The following is a 20,800-nucleotide window of genomic DNA, read 5'->3' on the forward strand; positions in this document are numbered from 1 at the left end:
CCCCCGGGGGTGTGTGGTGGGAATGGGGGGCCCGGGGGTTTTCATGCCCACCCCCCCCCTTGGGCCCTTCCTCCCCATCCCCACATCCCGGGGTCTCTCACTCTTACATCCACGGACACCCCGTCTTTTCCACCCCACACCTGGGGCCTTGCCACTGGCACCAGAATCCCTCCCCAGGTGCTTACCTGGCCTGGGGTGGCCCTGTATGGATTCCTGGGTTCGAGGCCCCTGAGGAACATCCATGCTTGGTTTTCAGAAGCACGACCTGGAGGTCGCAGTCAAGTGCATTAACAAGAAAAACCTCGCCAAGTCCCAGACACTGCTGGGGAAGGAAATCAAGATCCTCAAGGTGAGCGGGCTTTGGAAGTGGTAGGGGGAGAGGGTGGTGGGTGAGCTAGCCTTGATCCTAAGAAACTTGGGTTTCTGTCCTAGGAATTGAAACATGAAAACATCGTGGCTTTGTATGACTTTCAGGTAAGGCTTGGGGCTGCATTGGCGGTGGGGAGGGGGTGCGTTACTCTCCCAGGCTGGCCAGTGCACAGCCTCAGGCCCCACGAGCTTGGGCCCCAGGCCCGCCAGGTGCTGAGACCCTGGTCGGTAGTGGAAGGTTCTAGGCCAGGATCTCGTGTTGGGAGAAGGACTGGGCACCCCTGGGTATAGATCGCTGTCTGGCCTGCCCAAGTGCGAGGCCTGAGCAGGACCCTGGAGACTTCTCTCTCGCCGGCTTCCTCTGGATATGTGGGGAGAGTCCCGCCGGCCCCAGCTGCCTGACTGCCACCGGCACCGTGGGTCGCGTCGCGTTCCCGGACTGACGGAGGTCTAGCTAGCTGCGGCGGGGGCCTCGGGGCTGTCTGACCCAGTGGGCCCGACCGTGGGTCCTGTCCCCAGTGCAGGCCCAGGGCAGGACGGTGCTGCCGGCCTGGCCCACCTGTCTGGGCCGGCGGCTTGTTTGTTGACATTGCTCCAACGGCCTGGCATTGGCCAGTCCCTCCCTGCGTCAGGCTGGGGGAGGGGAGGGGCCCCGCGGAGGTTTCCTTCTAGCTGGCAGTCGGGGCCGTCTGGCCCCGGCTGCCTCCGCCGGCACGGGGAGGCGGTCCACCTCAGGCCCAGCCGGCTCGGGAGGCCCCCGCCGGGTCCCCTCAGCGCCCCCGGGGCCGCAGGTGGGGCCTGGCTTCGGTGAGGGTCCGGGACCCTGGAGAGCCAGTTTGGGGACTGGGAACCTGAGGCGGATCTGCAGGCCAGAGTGCTGACTAATGGTTTTGAAACCTGTTTACTGAGGCCACGGGACCAGCCCCTGGCTGAGGGGAAGTTCCCAACCCAGCTGTCTGTGTTTGAGTGGCCTCCTCCCTCCCCCTTGAGAGCCAGGCCGTGGCCTCGGGGGCTGTGGCATGACGTTAGGTGACATGGGAGGGCACGGGTCCAGTGTGCCAGCGAGTACCTGGAAGCTGGGCACTGGGCTACCGAGACGCGGTGTCCCGGGCCAGGAGAGCGCCTGCCCCCCTTGCCCTGTCCTCCCCCCTTGGAACCCAGCTCTCCCTCCTGCCCCATCCTGGCTGGGCCGCACACCTGGCTGTGAGCAGTGCTTCTTCCTGTAGTGTCGGCAGCGATTCGGCTTCCCCCGCTCGGAGGAAGTGCGTGGAGGCCGTGGCCTCTCCCCTCTGAGGCCCCGGCCTCCGCTGGGGCTCTGCGCCCTCACCCCCTGGGGTGTGCAGTGGCCCCCGAGTCCTTAGACTCCTCTGAGACACACAGGACCCTGGAAAAATGGCTTTTAAGGCTAGGTAATACAGGGGGCGCCTGGGTGGCTCAGTCGTTGGGTGTCTGCCTTCGGCTCGGGTCATGATCCCGGGGTGCTGGGATCGAGGCCCGCGTCGTCGGGCTCCCTGCTCCGCGGGAAGCCTGCTTCTCCCTCTCCCACTCCCCCTGCTTGTGTTCCCTCTCTCGCTGTGTCTCTCTCTGTCAAATAAATAAAATCTTTTAAAAAAATAATAAAATTAGGAAGAGTCGGGGCGCCTGGGTGGCTCAGTCGTTAAGCGTCTGCCTTCGGCTCAGGTCATGATCCCAGGGTCCTGGGATCGAGCCCTGCGTGAGGCTCCCTGCTCCACGGGAAGCCTGCTTCTCCCTCTCCCACTCCCCCTGCTTGTGTTCCCTCTCTTGATGTGTCTCTCTCTCTCTGTCAAATAAATAAAATTTTAAGCAAATTAGGTAATACATAATTGGGCTAAAAAAATGATTATAAAAGGGGACCTGGGAAAAGGTAACCCTTCTCTCTCCCTGCTGGCCCCCACGCTGACATTGGTGGTTTCTGGATCTCTCCAGGGGCAGGAACACGTTCTTACGAATGGCTTTGCCATAACACCATCCACTTCTGCGCAGTCAGTGCCTTTTTCACTTGAGCCTGTATCTTGGGGAGGGATCTCTGTCTCCCTCTATGTGGGAGACATCCCACCCCTCTCCCGGCAAGGTTCCCAACCCTGAGCAGAGTGCTTCAGAGCCCAGACTCTGAAGCTAGATGACCTAGTTCCAATCCTGGCTCTAAACTCCTCTAACCCTAAACCAGCTGTGTGTCCCCGGATGGGTGTCTTAAGGTGTCTGTGCTTCCGTCTCTTCCTGTGGTAGAGACCCTGCAATTGTTGACTAGAAGCAGCCATGGTGAGCCCTGTGTGCTTGTTAGCTGTTGTTACAACGTGGTGATGGGCGTTGTTTGCGGTTGTATTGGGTTCCATTGCCCCACATTCCATAGCTGACCTCGCCAGCCCCGCACTGACGGGACGTGGGTTTTTCTGGGGTTGTGACATGGCAGCAACATGGTGGTGACTGTCCTGGCACTCAGTTTTGGCCAGGTGTGTAGACTCCTAGGAATCCCCGGGTAAGAGGGACGTGTGCTTCTAGTTCGGGACAGTTGCCAAATTGTGGTCCCCAAAGGCTGGACTGGACTTGCAGCAGGGCTGCGTATGGAAGGGCCAGTCTCCCCACATCCTTTCCAGGAGGTCGGTTATCAGACTTTGATCTTAGGGGAAAATGACATCTCAGTGTTTTTCACTTACTGTGAGTGAGGCTCAGCGTCTCAGGGTGTGAGTATTAGGAATGCCCCCTGCCTTTGGCATGATTCCTGTTGGTCTCTTTTTACTGAGGCTGGATGGCGCCATGGTGAGTGGAATGGGTCCTGAACCATACTGTCTTTCTCTGAGCCCAGGTGCTCCATTCACTTACTCGAGTGACTGACCTTGGGCAAGCTCCTCAGTGTCACCTGTAAAGTGGGAGACCATGACGGTACACCCGTGTGATAGGGTGGTTGTGCTGAGAACTGCGTCTGCTGTATAATATGTGCTGTGTAGATACTATTGATTTGTAGGAGCTCTTTACACATTAAGGGAAGCTCTTTTGTGATGGCTTGCAAATGGTTCCTCTGAGATTGTTTACTTTTCTATTGTAGTTGTGTGACCCTACGGAATAGGGATGTTTATCAGGTGATGTGGATGCTGGGGGTGGGTTGTACTCTGCCCTGAGGAGGGCCCCCCCCCCCCCCGACCCGTGGAGAGGTGGCTGGAGCTTGTGGCCTTCTGTGTGGTAGGTGGTACCTGGACATGCCCTTGCCCAGGGAGGGTGGCCATTGCAGGAATCAGGATTAGGACTGTGCCCAGCACGGCCCAGGAGGGGGGCTGATGCTCACAGTCCTCGCCGACAGTGACCCTCCCCCTCCCAAGGCCGGCTGTTCCCACAGCTGGACGTGACTCACTCGCAGCCGGCCCGGCCGCAGACGGAGCCAGCCCACCTCCTGCTGACTTACTCAAGGGCCTTTCTGGGCAGTGCCAGTCCCCCGCCTTGCCTTTCCTTGCTGAGAGGGGCCTTGGGCCTGGGGGGAAGGTGGGCAGGATGCGGGCTGGGTGGCAGCCCCTCGGTACCAGGTTCCAAGCTGGGGGCCGATGAGTAGGCCTGACGGTCCAGGTGGTTCTGGAAATGCCCACAAAGTTGCGTTACTGTTGTTTCATCTATCTTTTTTAACTTAAAAAATTTTTTGACTTAGAATTTTGAAGTATAATGTGCACTGGGCGGTGGGAGACGCAGATCATGAAATGCTTCGTTAAGCACTTAGATGAGGAAAGAACTCCAACGTGGCTGGCCCCAGGAGCTCAGCCCCCGAGTTTCTCCGTGTGGGTGGGGTCCGTTGCGCTGCCTTTTGTGGGCACGTCTCTCTCCCGGTCCACCCGCCTCCGAGCCCTGGACCCCCCCAGCTCGGCTGCCTGTCTGTGTGCTCTCGGCACGGCCTTGGGGGTGTGGGGGCTCTGTGGCTGTGTGGTGTCCCGTCGTCAGCCGTCTTGGTCAGTGCCCTAGAACGGAGCTGCTGCAGGCATCCGTGTGGGTCACGTCTGCCGTGTGACCGGTGTGTGGCGGCCGGGGCTTGGTGCGGCTCTGGGAGGAGCACGTGGTTTCTGTTTTCCGAGGGATCGTACCGGCTCACGCTTGCCCTACCCTGAGAGTCTCCCCTTGTGTCCCGAGTCGGGCCGGCCGAGTGTGCGGGCAGGAGGGTGCCGCAGAGGGCGGGCCAGCCTGCCGGCAGCTGCAGGAGGCTGCCCGAGGAAGGAGGGTGGGGCCGGGCACCCTTCCCTCTGGGAGCTGGCTGGAAGAGCCCAGCCTGGGGCGGGGAGCGGCCCTGCTCCTCTGGGCGGCTGTGTTCTGGCCCCCACTGGAGCTTTTGCCACCTTCCCGAGCCAAGAGGGCCAGCGTCCGAGGGGTTAACTAGGTCAGAGCCCGCCTGCCTACCAGGATCCTATTAGGCAAAGCACCTTAGCGCCCCACGGCGGGGCGGCCTCCTACGTGCCTGGATGCTCGTACCAGGCTGCCCAGCGCACCTGGCCGTGACGCTCGGGCCAGCCCTGTCCCCAGGGCCTGTGGGCACCCTGCCAGGGGATGGAGAGGGCTCCATTTCATCTCCTTGTAAGGCTTTGCCTTGTTGTGCACGTCAGGTGCTCAGGCTGGGATTCATCACCCCCTTTCTTGGGGGCTGCACAGTGGGGTGGTCTGGACTGAGGGTTCCCGCCCAGCTCTGCCCCTCCCTTGCCCAACCCCCCGTGCCCCCGTGTGACCGTGTCCTGTTTCCTCCCCTGGGGTGGGCTGTGACACGGACGGGACCCGCCATGTCCCTAGGGCAGCAGGGCACTGTGGCGTGGGGGTAGCTGGCCGTGGGGCTGTGAGGACGGCCCTGGTGCGCTCCCCCTAGGTCACGGGGTCTGGAGGGCCCTTGCTTTGGCCACGTTCACGTTTCTGTCTTAATGTTATAATGAGCTTCTGAGAACCTGCCACCTGAGGGTGAGAGTAGGCCGCCAGTTCCCATCTGCCTCCCCCAGGAGGGAAGCGATCCTGGTCATTTCAAGTGTATAGACTGAATCTAGACTGACCCCAGGGAGGGGGCTCGGTGCCTGGAGCCTATGTGGTCTCCGCTCACTCCCAAGGGAGCCGGTGCAAACCAAGTGTAGCTGTGTGGGGGCCAGCAGGAGTGGGGCCGGAGGCCCAGTGGGGTTGTGGGTGGGCAGTGAGCTGGGCAGGGGCAGGTCAGCCGTGGCCACCGAGGCAGTGCTGACCACTCTCCCCCCCCGGGGGGGCCCAGAGAGCTGGCTTCCCTGGGAGGGATGGGGGCTACCCAGCAGTGATGGACAGCGTGGCCCCAGGTGGATGGGGCAGCAAGCCCTGGGAGGGGCCTGGGCACGGAGCCTGTCTGGAAAGGTGCCCCACCCAGGGGCAGGGAGACATGCTGCCCGGGCCTTCTCCTGGTCCCTGTCAGGGCTGGCAGCCGTGCTGCCGGGCTCTCTTAGGACCTGGCTTGCTGTTGGCACAGGGGCAGGCTGAGGACACACTCGAGCTGGCTTCTCCTTCCCAGGCCTGGGCGTGCTTCCTGACCTCGCCTGGGAACTGGCCCAGCCTGTGCCTGCCAGTGGAGTTAGGGTGTCACAGGTGGGGCGAGAGAGGCCAGCAGCAAGGGGCTGGTCTGAAGCTGTCCTCTGGCTCGGGGTCGTGGGAGACCCCAGTCTGGCTTCCCTGGGTCACCCCAAGCCTGAATGCCCCATGCGAGGTTGGCTTGGCTCCCCACCCTTGGCCCCAGCCCTGCTGTGTTCTTTCCCTGCTGGCCCTCTTGTGTTCCACGCCTGGGAGGGCCTGCTGGGGGTGAGGCTGATCCTAGGCCACAGGCGGAGGGACAGATCAGAGTGGGGAGGAGGAGGCTAGGTCCCCATAGCCCCGGTGGCCCTCTGGCCCGCTGCTAACGGACTGTCCACTGCGGATCCACAAGCCTCGGGGAGGCTTCAGGGTGTTCTCAGGACAGGAGGCCTTTGGGGAGGCGATAAGTTGTGACCTGTGGGGAGGAGGGAGGCCCTGGGGAGCACTGGGGACAGTGGGCCAGTGGGGCTGGGGGATGCGCAGGGGCCTCTAGGGCCTGTGGGGTGGGGTCTTTGGAGGGAGGGCATCCACCATCCCCTTTGGAAGCCTGCTGTGGTTCAAGTGTGGGGGCAGGGGTGGGAGCAGGGCCTAGGCCCTGTTGGGGGTCCTGCGGGCTCTTGAGTACAAAGGGGGCTCTCGTCACTTCTGCTGTGGGGGCCTTCTTTTCAGGGGAGGCGGTCGTGGGGTCTGGGGCACTCCCAGATTTGGGGGAGAGAGAGGCAGGCCAGGGGTCTGCTCTCACTGCTCCCACGCAGCCCTGGCATCTCTGCCAGTCCTGGTGGGTCACTCCCTGGGGACACTCTGTCTCTGTATTGTCTGTCACTCTGTCCCTGCCTGTCCTGGCTCAGCGGGGTGAGTTTGGGGCTCTTCTGGACGTTCCTGGGCCTGACTCCCAGCTCTGCCCCTCTGCTGTGTGGCCCAGGGCAAGGGACTTAGCTTCTCTGGGCCACTTGAGACCAGAATGCTCATAGTGCTCCCGGGAGCTGACTGGTGAGGAGTAATCGTGGGGCCCGCCCAGCACAGAGGGCCGAGTGCTGCCCCTCCTAGGTCCTCACCTCCTGCCCGCCCTCTGCCCTCTCCTGGGTCCTCTGCCTGCCAGCCTCCCACTCCCCTCCGGCAGCCCCTCCCTTGCTCCGTGGTGCGCTCTCTGCGTCCCGCCCCTCTGGCCCAGGCCTGTGACCTGGGACTCTCCTGGAGTTGCTCCTGTGTTATCTCTGCCCTGCAGCTGGCCTGGAGGGACCAGTGGGGCGGGCCCGCCCCCTCCCAGTGACAGGCCTGGAACGCAGGGCGGGGGCGTGCTGGAGCAGGTCTGCCTGCCCCGGCCCTGAGAGTGCGCCCCGCCATTCCTGCTGCCCAGGTTGTCTTTGTCCTGGACTCACACCCTCTGCTGGTGGAGCTCTGGGGGGTGCTGACATTTAAACATGGGGTGTTCCCCCCCATGGCCTGGCTGGCGCTGCCCTCTGTAATCCTGTTGGCATTCTTGATCCTGGCGTCGGGGGTGGTTCTGAGATTTGTGGGTCAAGGCTTTCATACTTCGACTGTGTCCTTCCTGGGGACCTGGGTCCCCCACTGGGTGGGTAGAACGTGAAGCTGAGCCCTGTTGAAACTTCAGGGCTGGGCTGACCCTGATTTTGACTGGGACCTGGGCAGTTGAAGGTTGCCCCTTGGAGGCAGTGTCCATGTCCACCCCAGACACCCTTCCCGGGACCTCAGCCTCTTCCCCAGACTTGGCAAATAAGAGTGCTCTGATCGGCTGCCGCTCTTGTCAGTCAAGCCCAGTTCAGAGGACCTCAAAAACAAATCACAGCCCAGGTCCTCGTCTTCTGGCCACTCCGCAACCGGCCAAGCACTGGTATAGCAGGCCCTGGGCCCAGCCAGCCGGCCGCTGTCCATGCTCCCTGGCCTCGCTCGCAGCCCAGGGGGCGTGTCGAGGGCGTGGGTGCCGAGTCCGTGGGTCACACTGAGGCCGAGAGAGGCTTCCTGGAGCGCTGCTGGGGGCGGGGGGTGCTTCTCTCCACCTCTCACTGCTGTTTCTGTGTCCTGCAGGAGATGGCCAATTCTGTTTATCTGGTCATGGAGGTGAGTTCCTGCAGCCCCGGCTGGGAGGACAGGAAGGCCAGACACTCCTGGCTCCCGGTTCCTTGTCACCTGGGGGTTAGAGGTTGGGTGCATGTCCGTGGGCGTAGGGCCACCCCATCGGGAGCCCTCGTGGCCGTGGCAGGTGCCTGAGGTGATCAAGCCCCCCACTGACCTCTTCAAGTACGGATTGCAGGGGACACCTGCCCCGGGAAGGAGGCTGGGGGCAAGGGAGCAGGTGTGGGTGGTGGGCGGTCCAGGAAGGGCCGCTGACCAGGTTGTGCCAATGGTCTTTTCCAGTACTGTAACGGTGGGGACCTAGCTGACTACCTGCACAGTGAGTGGACACCCCTTGGCCAGGGGGCTGCATGCCCAGTCTCACCCTGACCCAGCCTGCAAGGCAGCCTGATGGAGGTGGAGGGTCTTCCTGTACCCCCAGCACTTGCTGTGGAAGGTGGAACAGCTTCTCAGGACAGATGGGTCTGGAAGGCCCCTTGGGAGCAGGGCCCTAGGTGCTTTGTGGGGATGCGGTGCCTTCTGATGGCCGCCTGGTCCTGCAGGGGGCCCGAAGCACGTGGCCGGCTGCCCGGTAGGGTGCTGGGCTGTCCTGAGCACCCTGGGCCCCCAGCAAGGCCTGGCTGACCACGGAGGGGTGGGCCTCCCCAGGACCCTGCCACGGTGGGGGCAGGCATTCTCCTGGCCGCTGCCTCCGCATCCGTTTGTGCATCCCTCCGCTCAGGAGGGCGGGCCCCGGGGCTCACCTGCAGTGGTGGGTGGAGGCGGCTCCGGAGAAGTAACGGACCCGAGAGAGGGGGTGTGACAGGGCAGCGGTGCGTGGCGGCGGGCGGCTCAGGGCCACGAGGACCCCCGGAGCCGGGCAGCCGCAGCAGATGGGCTCGCGGCGGGCCAGGCGTGCGCCGTGGTGTGAGCGAGGGGCGGGGCCGGGGGCGCGGTGCGGCAGCGGTGGAGTATGGAGTCCCCGAAGGGCTTGCGGCCCCTCACCCCCGGCGCCTGTCCCTGCAGCCATGCGGACGCTGAGCGAGGACACCATCCGGCTCTTCCTGCAGCAGATTGCGGGCGCCATGCACTTGCTGCACAGCAAGGGCATCATCCACCGGGACCTGAAGCCCCAGAACATCCTGCTGTCCAACCCCGGGGGGCGCCGCGCCAACCCCAACAGCATCCGTGTCAAGATCGGTGAGGCCGGGGCCGGCGGGGGGAGGCGTGCGGGGAGGCCCAGGGGCAGGGCCGCCCCCCTCACGCGCCCCCTCACCCGCAGCCGACTTCGGCTTCGCTCGGTACCTGCAGAGCAACATGATGGCGGCCACGCTCTGCGGCTCGCCCATGTACATGGTAGGTGGGCGCCCCAGCTGCGTGCCCGTGGGAGGCGCGAGTCGTGGGCTCCCCGCCGCGTGTCGGCTGCAGCCGGCGCGGCCGCGCTGTTCTCGACCACGCCCGTGGTAGTCGGGCGGCAGGGGGCTCCGGTCCGTTCCGCTTGGCTGGTGTTGGCGTCCGAGCTCGGTTGCCGCCCAACTGTCCCTTCCAGCCACAGGGCTGACTCGTTCGCTGGGTTCCCCGCAGGCCCCCGAGGTCATCATGTCGCAGCATTACGACGGGAAGGCCGACCTGTGGAGCATCGGCACCATCGTGTACCAGTGCCTGACGGGGAAGGCGCCCTTCCAGGTGAGCGAGCCCCAGGTCAGGCGTGGGCTGGCCGCCGCTTCGCACCCTGCACCCGACACTCGGCTCTGGGTCCCAGCACGGCCAGAGCACTGCAGGCCCGCGGCCTTCGCTCACGAGAGGCAGGTGGTCTCGTGGCTCCCCGCCACGCGGTCACGTGGGGCCCCGTCCTGCCGCAGGCCAGGCTGGAGTCGGCGAGCTCCGGAGCGCATCCGTGTGTGCCCACGTGCATGTCTGAACCCAGCCTTGTGCCCTCCCTCCTGCTGTGCCCTGCGGCGTGAGGCACTGAGTGGGTGTCAGGCCCAGGGAGCACCACCTGTGAAAAGCAGCGGCCTGCTCAGCAGTGGGATTCCGGAGGGCTGGGGGCTCTGAGCCTCCCGTGCTGGGCTGCACACCCCGTCGGGACTTCCTGGCTTGACCACGCAGCGCTCAGCTGTTGCCAGCTGGCTCCTCGGCTTCTTGGCTGGCCCCTAGCTCCCTGCCCCCCCTCCCTGTCTGCTGTTTCCTCCCTGCGTGAGCACGCGGAGGGCTGTCCCTCACTGTCAACCCCGGGAAGGTGGGGCGCTCTCTTGCTCTTGGCTCCTCGCTGGTGCCGGGAACGGTGCCTGGAATGTGGCGGTGTGCGGTGAGCGCAGATGGCTGACCACACACGTGCTGCCCACCAGGTGCTCCCCAGGGGGTGCGGTGCCCGCTGCGAGGGGAGAGCTCATGCTGGGGTCCTCTGCTGGGGGGTGGTGCGTGGACTTTTGTTTCATTTCAAGAAGCAAATATCCAGTCGCACCAGACACCCAAGACCACCCTGACTGGTGTGCCCTGGGGGGCAGGGAGGCCTGGCCGCCTGGCTGTGGCCCGACTGGCTGCCCTTTTGTGGTGCCTGTGGTCTGCAGCCTGGACGGGGGCAGGGGGCATCCCTGGGAGCGTGGAGGGCCTGTGGTGCTTGGCCGAGGGCCCTGGCCTGCCGGCGTGGCTGGGGGGCCTCGTACGGGGCTTGGAGGCTCTGAGGGGCGCTCACGCTGCCGTCCCCCACCAGGCCAGCAGCCCCCAGGACCTTCGCCTCTTCTATGAGAGGAACAAGACACTGGTGCCCACGTAAGTGCCCGGGTCCTGCCCGCCCCCGCCCCCCGCTGAGCCCGGGTGGGCGGGCGGGCGGCGGGTCATGTTGTCTCTGGCCCCGCCCAGCATCCCCAGGGAGACGTCGGCCCCGCTGAGACAGCTGCTGCTGGCCCTGCTGCAGCGGAACCAGAGAGACCGCATGGACTTCGGTGAGCGGCCCCCCGGTCACACTGTGGCCCACGGCGGGTAGCACGGTGTGGTGGCCCACAGCGTGGGTCCACTCCTGACGGCCCCCTGGGTCGGTGTGCCGCCTCCTGGCTGCATGCCCCCGCTCTCAGCTCCCGGGTGCCCACAGCGCTTTCCCAGCAGCCCAGGCTGTGGAAACCCCGGTTTTGCAATGGGAAGTGCCGCCGCTGGGAAGACCCGTGAGGCGGGGGGGGGCCCAGCCAGGGGAGGAGAGGAGCCCCCAGCTGGGGCCGTCTCCCTGCACGCCTGGCGCGGTGCCGGCCGGGGCGGGCGCCGAGGCCTGCTGGGGCTCAGGCCCCAGCAGCAGTTGGGGGGGCGGGACAGCATCTTTCCCTCAGGGAGCCCTGGGGTCAGGGCTCTGCTCAGGCCTCTGCCGTCCTCCCTCCCGCAGACGAGTTCTTCCGGCACCCTTTCCTCGATGCCAGCGCCACCGTGAAGAAGTGTGAGTCCCCTGGGGCTCCTGGGGGCAAGGGGCCGCCCCTGCTGCTGCTGGGCTGGCCCGGCTGGGGGTGGGGGCCTTCCGCGCGCTGACTTGTGCTCCCCGCAGCCCCCCCCGTGCCTGTGCCCTCGTACCCGAGCTCGGGGTCCGGCAGCAGCTCCAGCAGCAGCTCTACCTCGCGCTTGGCCTCCCCTCCGGTGAGTCTCCGCTGGGCCGGGCCCCGGGCTGCTCCCCCCGGGGCTTGGCGCCGCGTGCAAGTCATGCAGAGGGCCGTCCCTCGCTGTCAACCCAGGAAGGTGGGGTGCTCTCCTGCTCTTGGCCGCCCCACCAGCTGTGGACAGACACGTCCAGACCCTCAGGGTGAGCAGGGGCTGGGGTGGGAAACGTTGGAGCCTGACGAGTTGGCAAAAGCTCTCGTAGCCCCCCACGCCAGCGCTCGCATCCCAGAGGCCGACCTGCCTGGCGCGGGTCCGTGTGTGCTGTGCACGTGTGGGCAGGGCAGCGGGGTGGCCCTGCGTCCTGGAGCCCGCCCCCCAGCTCGTGTCCCCAGCCCCTCGGCAGGGGTTGGGCGAGGCCTGCTGGGGGTGCACACAGAGCTGGGGCGCCAGGGCCCGTGGTAGGGAGGACCGCCGTTGCCCACACTGAGGGCAGACGTTGGATGCCCTATGTCCTGAGCGCAGAGCGGCCCCCCTTTCCGGCCTTTGCGGGACTGATGGAGATGCGGGGAAGTCTCCCCAGGAGCCCGGTGGGAGCTGGGTGGCTGCGTCTGGTGACTCGCTGTGGGGCCCAGCCCGGGCCTGGCGGGCGGCAGACCATGCAGAACCTGATGGGGAGGAGGGCATGCTGAGCCCTTTGTCAGCACCCAGCAGCCCCGTTTCCCCCAACCCCGGGGCCGAGTCTCAGTGGCCTCCCTTCTGACCCCCAGTCCCTGGGAGAGATGCAGCAGCAGCTCCAGAAGACGCTGACTTCCCCGGCCGACGCTGCCGGCTTCCTACAGGGCTCCCGGGGCTCCGGCGGCAGCAGCAAGGACTCGTCCTGCGACACGGATGACTTCGTCATGGTCCCGGCCCAGTTTCCAGGTCAGGGGTTAGGGGTTGCTTCGGGTGTGAGCTCTGTGTGTGTATGTGTGTGTGCGTGCTTGCGAAATTCTCTACCTGTGTGCCCTCAGGGTGGTTCTGGCAGCTTCCATGCCAGGTCAGCTTGCCTATGGAGTCAAAGCCACGTCGTCCCAGTTATCTGTGGCTGGTCTGTGGACTGAGTCCCTGTGCTCGGGCCCTGCCCTCTGCACCCTCTGGAGCGTCTGCTCCCAGGGAGGGAGTTGCTGCCAGCTTCGTATTTGTTGAGCACTGCTTCTCAGGCCTCAGGGACAGGCCCAGCACCACCCAAAACTCCGTCCTGGGGTCTAAAGTTTCTCTCGTGACCCTGGGCTTTGATAGTTCCTTTCGCTGCCTGTGGCCATCCCATGACTCTTGGGACTCAGGGCTGAGTTGGAGTGGCCCTGGACCTCCAGGGCAGGGGCAGGAGGGCAGTGAGCGGGAGACAGGGCCGTGAGAGAGGTTGATGGGGCAGGTGTGGGACCCAGGGTCCCAGAGCAGAGGTCAGGCCCAGACTGGGAGCCCTGGGCGCCTGGCCTGGAGGTGGCTGAAGGCTGGGGTATGGAGAGCACACCCAGGGTCTCCTTCAGAGCCCTGAGGTCCGGTCAGGTTGGGGGACAGAAGTGGGGACTTGGGAGCGCTGCCTTCTCCCCTCCTTGCCTGGAGCCTCCCCCCACTGTCTGGAAGTGGGTGTGGGGCCATCAGGGAGCCATGGTGGGTGAGGTGGCCTAGGAGCGTGGAGTGGACACTTGTCCTGATGTGAGAGGTACCCAGGCCGGGCCTCACTCATCTCTCATCCACAGGTGACCTGGTGGCCGAGGCGGCCGGTGCCAGGCCCCCCCCGGACAGTCTGATGTGTAGCGGGTGAGCCCCCTGCCCTGCCCGCTCCTGGTTTGGGGAGAGGGAAATGCTGGTCCTTGCCGGTTGTCCCTTTGCCTCGTCTGTGTTATCTGTCCCTGCCAGGAGCTCACTGGTGGCCTCCGCTGGCCTGGAGAGCCGTGGCCGGACCCCATCTCCTTCCCCACCCTGCAGCAGTTCTCCTAGCCCCTCAGGGTGAGCAGGGGCTGGGTGGGACGGGGCCGTGCAGGGCCCCAAGCCCCAGGTTGGCTTTGCGGGCGGTACCGTGTCCGCAGCTCCTGTCCTGGTTCAGGCCTTGCAGGACACCGGGCTTCTCGTGGGCGGCCCAGGGGCGGGGGCTGTGGCGGGAGGGATGTAGACCCGGGGTGGGGTGGGGGCGAGCTGCGGGGCCGGGTGGGCTCGGGTGCCCGGAGCCGAGCGGGGGAGCAGCCCCAGCCTGGCCTTCTGCCACACGTCCCTGTGGCCCGGGGTGCGTGGGGCGGGCGTGGACAGTCCCGGCTGCCTGCATGGTGGCGGCGGCCTGTGCAGAGCGGAGGAAGCAGGCGGCCTCGGGGGTGTCTGGGGCGGGGCCTCAGCTCAGTGCTCTGTTTCCATTGACCCCTCGCCTCTCCTCCCACGGCAGCCGGGCCGGCCCCTCCAGCAGCAGGTGCGGCGTGTCCGTCCCCATCCCGGTCCCCACGCAGGTGCGCAACTACCAGCGCATTGAGCAGAACCTGCAGTCGCCCACCCAGTGCCAGACCACACGGTCAGCATGGTCACCCCTCGCCTCTGGTCCCCCCGTGAATGTAGGGGTCCCCTGGGGCCAAAGGGCATGCCCTGGAGAGCTGTAGTGAGAAGCCCCTGCAGCCTCCTTGGAGTGGTACAGGGTTGTCCCACATACACAGTTGTGCAGGCTGTGCACTGTGTAAGTCTCACCGCCCCTGCTCACGGATGTGCGGAGGTCTTAGGTTTATTAGGACGGCTCCCCAGTAGATGTTAGTAAAGTATTGTGAATTTACAAAGCCCAGTGTTGATTTTTGATGAATTTCAACAAACATGGCAGGAGGAGAAGCCTCCCTTTTCTTTTCGTAATTTACAGAGAAGATCCTGTGGGCTAGTGGTTGTCCCGGCAGGGACTGTGACCTCAGGCCAGAGGATGCCCAGGGGGAACACTAGGGTCTTCACTTCCTAGTTATCACTCTAGGCAGGAGGGTGAGTGGTCCAATCTTCCTGGAGGCTCCTGAGTGAGACCCGTTATTTGAACGGATAGGGACGAGCCGTCTGGCGTGGCCGTGACCCTCATCTCCTCGTGCCTGCTCCTGTCCCCAGGTCCTCCGCCATCCGCAGGTCGGGCAGCACCAGCCCCCTGGGCTTTGCCCGGGCCAGCCCGTCACCCCCATCCCACGCTGAGCACGGAGCTGCCCTGGCCAGGAAGCTCTCCCTGGGTGGGGGCCGGCCCTACACACCGTCTCCACAAGGTGAACCTGAAGGCCCCTGGTGGGAGCTACTGACGAGGGACTGGGCATCTCCCCGGGCTGGGCTGGCGGGGGAGGGGACTTGGCTCTGTCGGGGCGTGACCCTGGTGACTCCTCTCTCCTCAAGTTGGAATCCTCCCTGAACGGCAGGGCTGGAGCGGGACACCCTCCCCCCAAGGAGCCGAGATGCGGGGTGGCAGATCCCCTCGTGCGGGTAGGTGTGGGCGTGGGCCGGGGGCAGGGGCCAGCTTCCTGCTCACGACGGTCACTCGTATGGAGAAGGGAGGGCCGGGTCCTGGGGCACTGTTGACAAGCTCAGGCCTTGGGCTGTGGAGCGGCACTTGGGCCTCAGTGTCCGCACCCACCGTGCGGTATGACCTGCGCCCGTTTGCTCAGGCGCACCGCCGAGCAGCCGGGGTGGGGGGAGGAGCCCAGACTCAAGGGCCTCACACACACGCTCCTCTTGCTGCTGGTGGGGGCTGGGCTGGGCAGGCCCCACGAGGTAGTGACCAGGCCTTGTCCTGTCCTGCTCCAGGCTCCTCTGCGCCCGAGCACTCCCCGCACGCCGCTGGGCTGGGCTATCGCCTGCACAGTGCTCCCAACCTGTCCGACCTGCACGTCGTCCGCCCTAAGTTGCCCAAGCCCCCCACGGACCCCCTGGGGGCGGCGTTCGGCCACCCGCAGTCCAGCCCCCCGCAGCCAGCCCACGGGCTGCAGTCCTGCCGGCCCCTGCGAGGCTCGCCCAAGCTGCCTGACTTCCTGCAGCGCAACCCCCTGCCCCCCATCCTGGGCTCCCCCACCAAGGTAACGGGGCCACAGAGCTGGGGGGGGCAGGGAGGAAGTGACCGGTCCTGGGAAAAGCCCGCAGAGTGTGGCTCTGTGCCGAGGACCCCTTCCCATCCACCTGCCCAGGCTGTCGGCCACCCTCCTGGCAGGATTCCCGTGCGACACACTTCGGGCCCCAGAAACGCAGAAGGTGCCCCACGGGCTCCAGCACCGCTCCGGGCAAGACACTTAGCTCAGTCCTTGCTGTGGCATCCTTGCTGGTGAAGCGGGGCCGGGCCCGTTAGCGACACAGGCGGCGTTTCCGAGGGCGCCCGTGTGCCTGGGGGTTGGGCATGTGCGGGGCCCGTATTGCTTTCCTGCAGCCAACAAGGCCTTGTGCCTTCGCTGCGGAGACCGGGTGATGGAAGCGTGGGGCCGCAGAGGTGCCAGCGTTGGACTGCTAGCGCCCTCATGGTGGTCTGTCTGAGCACCCCACTGCTCCTCCTAGGCCATGCCTGCCTTCGACTTCCCCAAGACCCCCAGCTCCCAGAACTTGCTGACCCTCCTGGCCCGGCAGGGTGTGGTCATGACACCCCCCCGGAACCGGACGCTGCCGGACCTCTCCGAGGCAGGACCCTTCCAGGGGCAGCAGCTGGGCCCCGGCCTGCGGCCCACTGAGGACAAGAGCCCCTTCGGCAGGTGCGTGGGAAGGGGCTCTCCCGACACGCTTGCTGGCTCGCTGTCTGGGAGGAGAAGCCGGGAGTAGACCTGCGTGTGGGTAGGGGCCCCGTCTGCGCCTCCTTCCTGTGTGACCCTTTCTGGGCCCACTTGGCCTGTGTGATAACGGGGAACACTACCTGCGGCCAGGGTGGGCAGGAGACGGCCAGCCTATGTGAGGCCCTGTGTGTGCCTGGCGTTTGGTGAGTTAGGGCAGGCGGGCTGGGCGATGCGGGGCGGGGGCCCCGGGCCGGCTCCTCACGGCTCCTCACTGCAGGTCCCTCAGTACCGGCCGCCTCACTGATCTGCTCCTCAAGGCTGCGTTTGGGACCCAGGCCCCTGACTCGGGGAGCACGGACAGCCTGCAGGAGAAGCCTATGGAGATCGGTGGGCCGGTGGGCTCCCGGCGGGGCGGGGGGCGGGCGCCGACCACCGGGCCCTGAGCCGCTCGTCCTGCTCTTGCAGCGCCCTCTGCTGGCCTCGGAGGGAACCTGCACCCGGGAGCCCGTTCCGGGGGGGCCAGCAGCCCGTCTCCGGTGGTGTTCACTGTGGGCTCACCCCCCAGCGGGACCACGCCGCCCCAGGGTCCCCGTGCCAGGATGTTGTCAGGTGAGGACTGCACGGTGCTCCTCCAGGCCGCAGGGTGTAAACGGCGCTGCAGAGGGGCCCGGACAGGTCAGGGGTGTGAGGTGGCCTCGTTCTTCCACGTGGGGCGTGGATAGTGCTCACAGCAACCGCGTCTGCAGCCGCCCCGGGCAGGCTGTCCTCGTTGGGTCGGGGTCCCAGGCTCGGGGCTCAGACGCGCCCACGGCTCCCGCCTCTGGACCGGAGGGCCCCCGGCGGGGGGGCAGGGCGTCCGCGGTGGGTGGCAGGGGAGGAGTGTAGACCGAGGCATCCAGACCTGGCGGGAAGGGGTTTGCGTCCTGAATCGGCTGCCCCCGGCCTCTGCCTGCAGTGGGCTCCTCGAGCTCTCTTGGCTCGGCCAACTCCCCCTCTGCCCGTCACCTGGCCCCCGGGGCCTGCAGTGAGGCCGCCCCGGAGGTCCCGGCCCCCGGACACTGCTGCAGCTTCGCCGACCCCGTCACCGCCAACCTAGAGGGGGCTGTGACCTTCGAGGCCCCTGACCTCCCTGAGGAGACACTGATGGAGGTGAGGGCCCCCGGGCGTGGGCGGCAGGTCCTGGGGCGGGGAGGGCGGGGGGCCACGGCCGCCGCCTCAGCCGCCCCGTTTCTCTGCAGCAAGAGCACACGGAGATCCTGCACAGCCTGCGCTTCACGCTCGTCTTCGTCCAGCACGTCCTGGAGATCGCGGCCCTGAGGGGCAGCGCCAGCGACGCGGCCGGGGGGCCCGAGTACCAGCTGCAGGAGAGCGTGGTGGCCGACCAGATCAGCCTGCTGAGCCGGGAGTGGGGGTGCGCGGGCCCTGCGGGGCCGAGGGGGGAGGCGGGCTGGGGCCCGGGGCCTTGGCGCCGCCTCATGCGTCCGCCGCTCTCCAGCTTCGCGGAGCAGTTGGTGCTCTACCTGAAGGTGGCCGAGCTGCTCTCCTCGGGCCTGCAGACCGCCATCGACCAGATCCGGGCTGGCAAGCTGTGTCTGTCGTCCACCGTGAAGCAGGGTGAGTGCCGCGCCCCCGGGGGCAGCGACGGAGGCTGGAGAGCGTGGACAGGCAGGGGTGGGAGGGGGCCGAGGAAGGCCCTTCCCGGGGGTCGCCTGGAGCAGGGCCGGCCCAGCTCCCGGCGACGTGAGGGTGGCCGGTGGCCCCGGGGGGCGGGGGTCCTGTGCTGACGGAGGCTGCCCTCGTCCCTGGCCCCTGCCCGCAGTGGTGCGGAAGTTGAACGAGCTGTATAAGGCGAGCGTGGTGTCCTGCCAAGGCCTGAGCCTGCGGCTGCAGCGCTTCTTCCTGGACAAGCAGCGGCTCCTGGACCGCATCCAGAGCGTCACTGCCGAGAAGCTCATCTTCAGCCACGCGGTGCAGACGGTAGGCCCGCGTGGCGTGTGGCACGGCGGTGGTGGGGGCCGTGGGGGGCCGTTGACGTCCACGGCTTGCTGGACTGCGGGCGGGGGTGTGATTTCGTGCTGCCCGGCGGCCAGCGCTGACCCCCGGGCTCCACAGGCCCAGCCTGGTGCTGGACGCCTGTCTGGCTGCTGGGTCCAGGCAGGAGGCCTGGTTCTCACGCCTTGTAGTGGGTGAGTGTTCTCCAGGAGAGGCCGGCGCAGGCGGCCCCTCCGGAAGCATGCAGCTCGCGGGCGGCGGGGCCGCAGGGGGCCCTGGCTTTCCGCTTCCGTGGCTTTGGGGTCTTTGTGCCTAAGAAGCGTTGGCTCTGAGGTGGTGGCTGTTTTTGAGAACGTTCGTTTGTGTAGCATAAATGTGCAGTCTGCACAAAGGTCTGGGGGAGAGCTTGTCTCCTCCTGCCCAGCGGTGGCCGTTGTCTGCCCGGGGCTCTGGTCCCCATGGGGCGGTGTCAGCCGGCTGGCTGCCCAAGGCCGCACGAGTCCCTGTTGAGGCCCGCGGCAGTGTTCCCGCGTGCCACACCCCCGATGTGTGTGCCGCGACGGCCGGCCCCCCGGCCCCCTGTGCCTGGTGTGGGCTTCGGGGCAGCTGGGCTCAGCCCCTGGCCTCCCTCGAGCAGGTGCAGTCGGCCGCCTTGGACGAGATGTTCCACCACCGGGAGGACTGCGTCCAGCGCTACCACAAGGCTCTGCTGCTGATGGAGGGCTTGCAACACATCCTCACCGACCAGGCGGACGTGGAGAACATTGCCAAGTGTGAGTGCCGCCGGGCCAGCCGGGGGACGGCTCAAGGGAGAGGCGGGTGGCAGGGTCCTGCTCACAGTGCCGCTCTCGTTGCAGGCAAGCTGTGCATCGAGCGGAGGCTCTCGGCGTTGCTGACCGGCATCTGTGCCTGAGCTGTGGGGGGCCTGGCTCACTGTGCCCAGGGGGCTGGATCTCCTCTGCCGATCCCCCAGGCTGGGGGCGGCCAGCTGGCCAGGCTCGAAGGGACAGGCCTGTAGCCTTGGTGCTGCTTGCTGGTGCCAGGGAGGGGGCGGGGCTCCCGAGCTGCAGGCCTGAGCTTCGGGGCGCTGGCAGGGCTCCACACAACCCGAATCCGGCCAGTCCCCCTGCCTCACCGATGGGCTGAGCTCCTGGCCTCCTTGAAGGAGGGTGGGCACCTGCGGCCGGCCCCCAACCCCAGCCAGACCCTGGGGCAGCCCTGCGGCCGCCGTGCTGAGCACAGGAGGAGGCCCCGAGAGCCGCTCTGCCCAGGAAACGGTGTGGCCTCCTGGCCCCCCTCCTTCCCCGAGACCACCCACCCAGCTTTGTGAATCACGGAGCACTTTATGCAGGCGCAGTCCCCTGCCGCACTAGGAGGCGCGTGTGCATACCTACATACAGACACACGTGTATGAACCGACAGGCTCGCGCGTGCGTGGGGCCTGCTGCCCGGGATCCCCCGGGGAGACACAGACATCTTATTTAAATGTTCTTTTAGGGACGGACAGTACGAAGCACCAAGCTTTCTGAACCCAGAACAGACGTTGAAGTCTATTACACTTTACTCCTGAAACGTGTCTTATTTTTCTGCAGCTCTTTTTTTTTTTAACAAAAGAAGAAAATTTGTAGGAGTTTAGGATGTTTGTTTAGGAAGGGTGGGGCAGGGCCGGGTGGGTCCTCAGCGTTGTGTGGATGTGGGTGGAGGCAGGAGTGCCTGTGAGGGCAGCCCTCCCCCCGCCCCCCTTCCCACCTGGAGGCAGTGGGCGGGCGAGGGGGCGGTTCCTGCAGAGCCTCCTATCCAGCTTTCACGGTGGGTTTGATGCCAAAGTCGTGTGTTCCCCCCTTCCCCTCCCACCGCAGGCTGGGTCCTGGCTGCTCTGGGGGGAGACTGGCGGGGAGAGGGCAGAGGAAGCCTGCCTGAGTCCAGGCGCCCTGGGCAAGGGGTTTAAGGTCTTAACATCAAGACATGGACATCTTTGTGTTTCTTTCTTTGCAATACTTGAAATATTGCCCCTGTGCTTGGATTTCATAGCAGCCCTGTGAGTCGTTGCCTCGTCCGCCAGTGACTTGGTTCCTTGCTGCACGGAACGTGTGCATATTTATTGCTTTACGGTCGGCTGGGACCCAGGCCACCGGGAGGCTGGTGCCACGGGAGGGGGCTCGTGCAGCGGGCCACCACGTGCCTGCCTCCAGCGTGTGTGCTGCCAGCCGGTCTTGTCCTCCACGAGTCTGCACCCGACCCTTGGTCTACTTCACAGGAGTTTTGTGTGATCCCTCCCCCCCCCCCATTTGCATTACATCGTGTAATACCATTGAAGGAAATAAACCTTTGGAATTGAGCCGGCGTAGCTGGCGCTGGTTTGTCAGCATCTCTAACGTCACGTGCTGCGTCCGGGGACCTGCAGCGGCCTGCGCGTGCCCCCCAGACCGCCCACCCAGGGCACACTGGGTGCTCCAACGTGCGTTCACGGCTGTGTCCACCCCTGCCACCAGGGT

At 65.9% G+C, this 20,800-nt stretch overlaps 1 protein-coding gene across 1 annotated transcript; it reads left to right on the forward strand.

Moving 5' to 3' along the window:
• Nucleotides 1-241: 241 nt before the first annotated feature.
• On the forward strand, nucleotides 242-20,642 carry ULK1 (unc-51 like autophagy activating kinase 1). Its single transcript, XM_044921043.1, has 27 exons — nucleotides 242-349; nucleotides 433-474; nucleotides 7,978-8,010; nucleotides 8,308-8,344; nucleotides 9,031-9,204; nucleotides 9,287-9,360; nucleotides 9,589-9,690; nucleotides 10,718-10,776; nucleotides 10,867-10,949; nucleotides 11,378-11,428; nucleotides 11,534-11,622; nucleotides 12,351-12,504; nucleotides 13,323-13,383; nucleotides 13,483-13,572; nucleotides 14,000-14,122; nucleotides 14,686-14,834; nucleotides 14,959-15,045; nucleotides 15,367-15,635; nucleotides 16,105-16,295; nucleotides 16,591-16,700; nucleotides 16,779-16,922; nucleotides 17,269-17,462; nucleotides 17,552-17,724; nucleotides 17,809-17,927; nucleotides 18,133-18,290; nucleotides 18,943-19,078; nucleotides 19,163-20,642. Exons 1-27 carry the CDS (start codon nucleotides 242-244, stop codon nucleotides 19,216-19,218), a joined length of 3,066 nt encoding a protein of 1,021 aa, XP_044776978.1. The 3' UTR covers nucleotides 19,219-20,642.
• Nucleotides 20,643-20,800: the final 158 nt, after the last annotated feature.

The sequence above is a fragment of the Neomonachus schauinslandi genome, chromosome 14, assembly GCF_002201575.2.
Source record: "Neomonachus schauinslandi chromosome 14, ASM220157v2, whole genome shotgun sequence".
NCBI classification, from domain to species: Eukaryota; Metazoa; Chordata; class Mammalia; order Carnivora; family Phocidae; genus Neomonachus; species Neomonachus schauinslandi.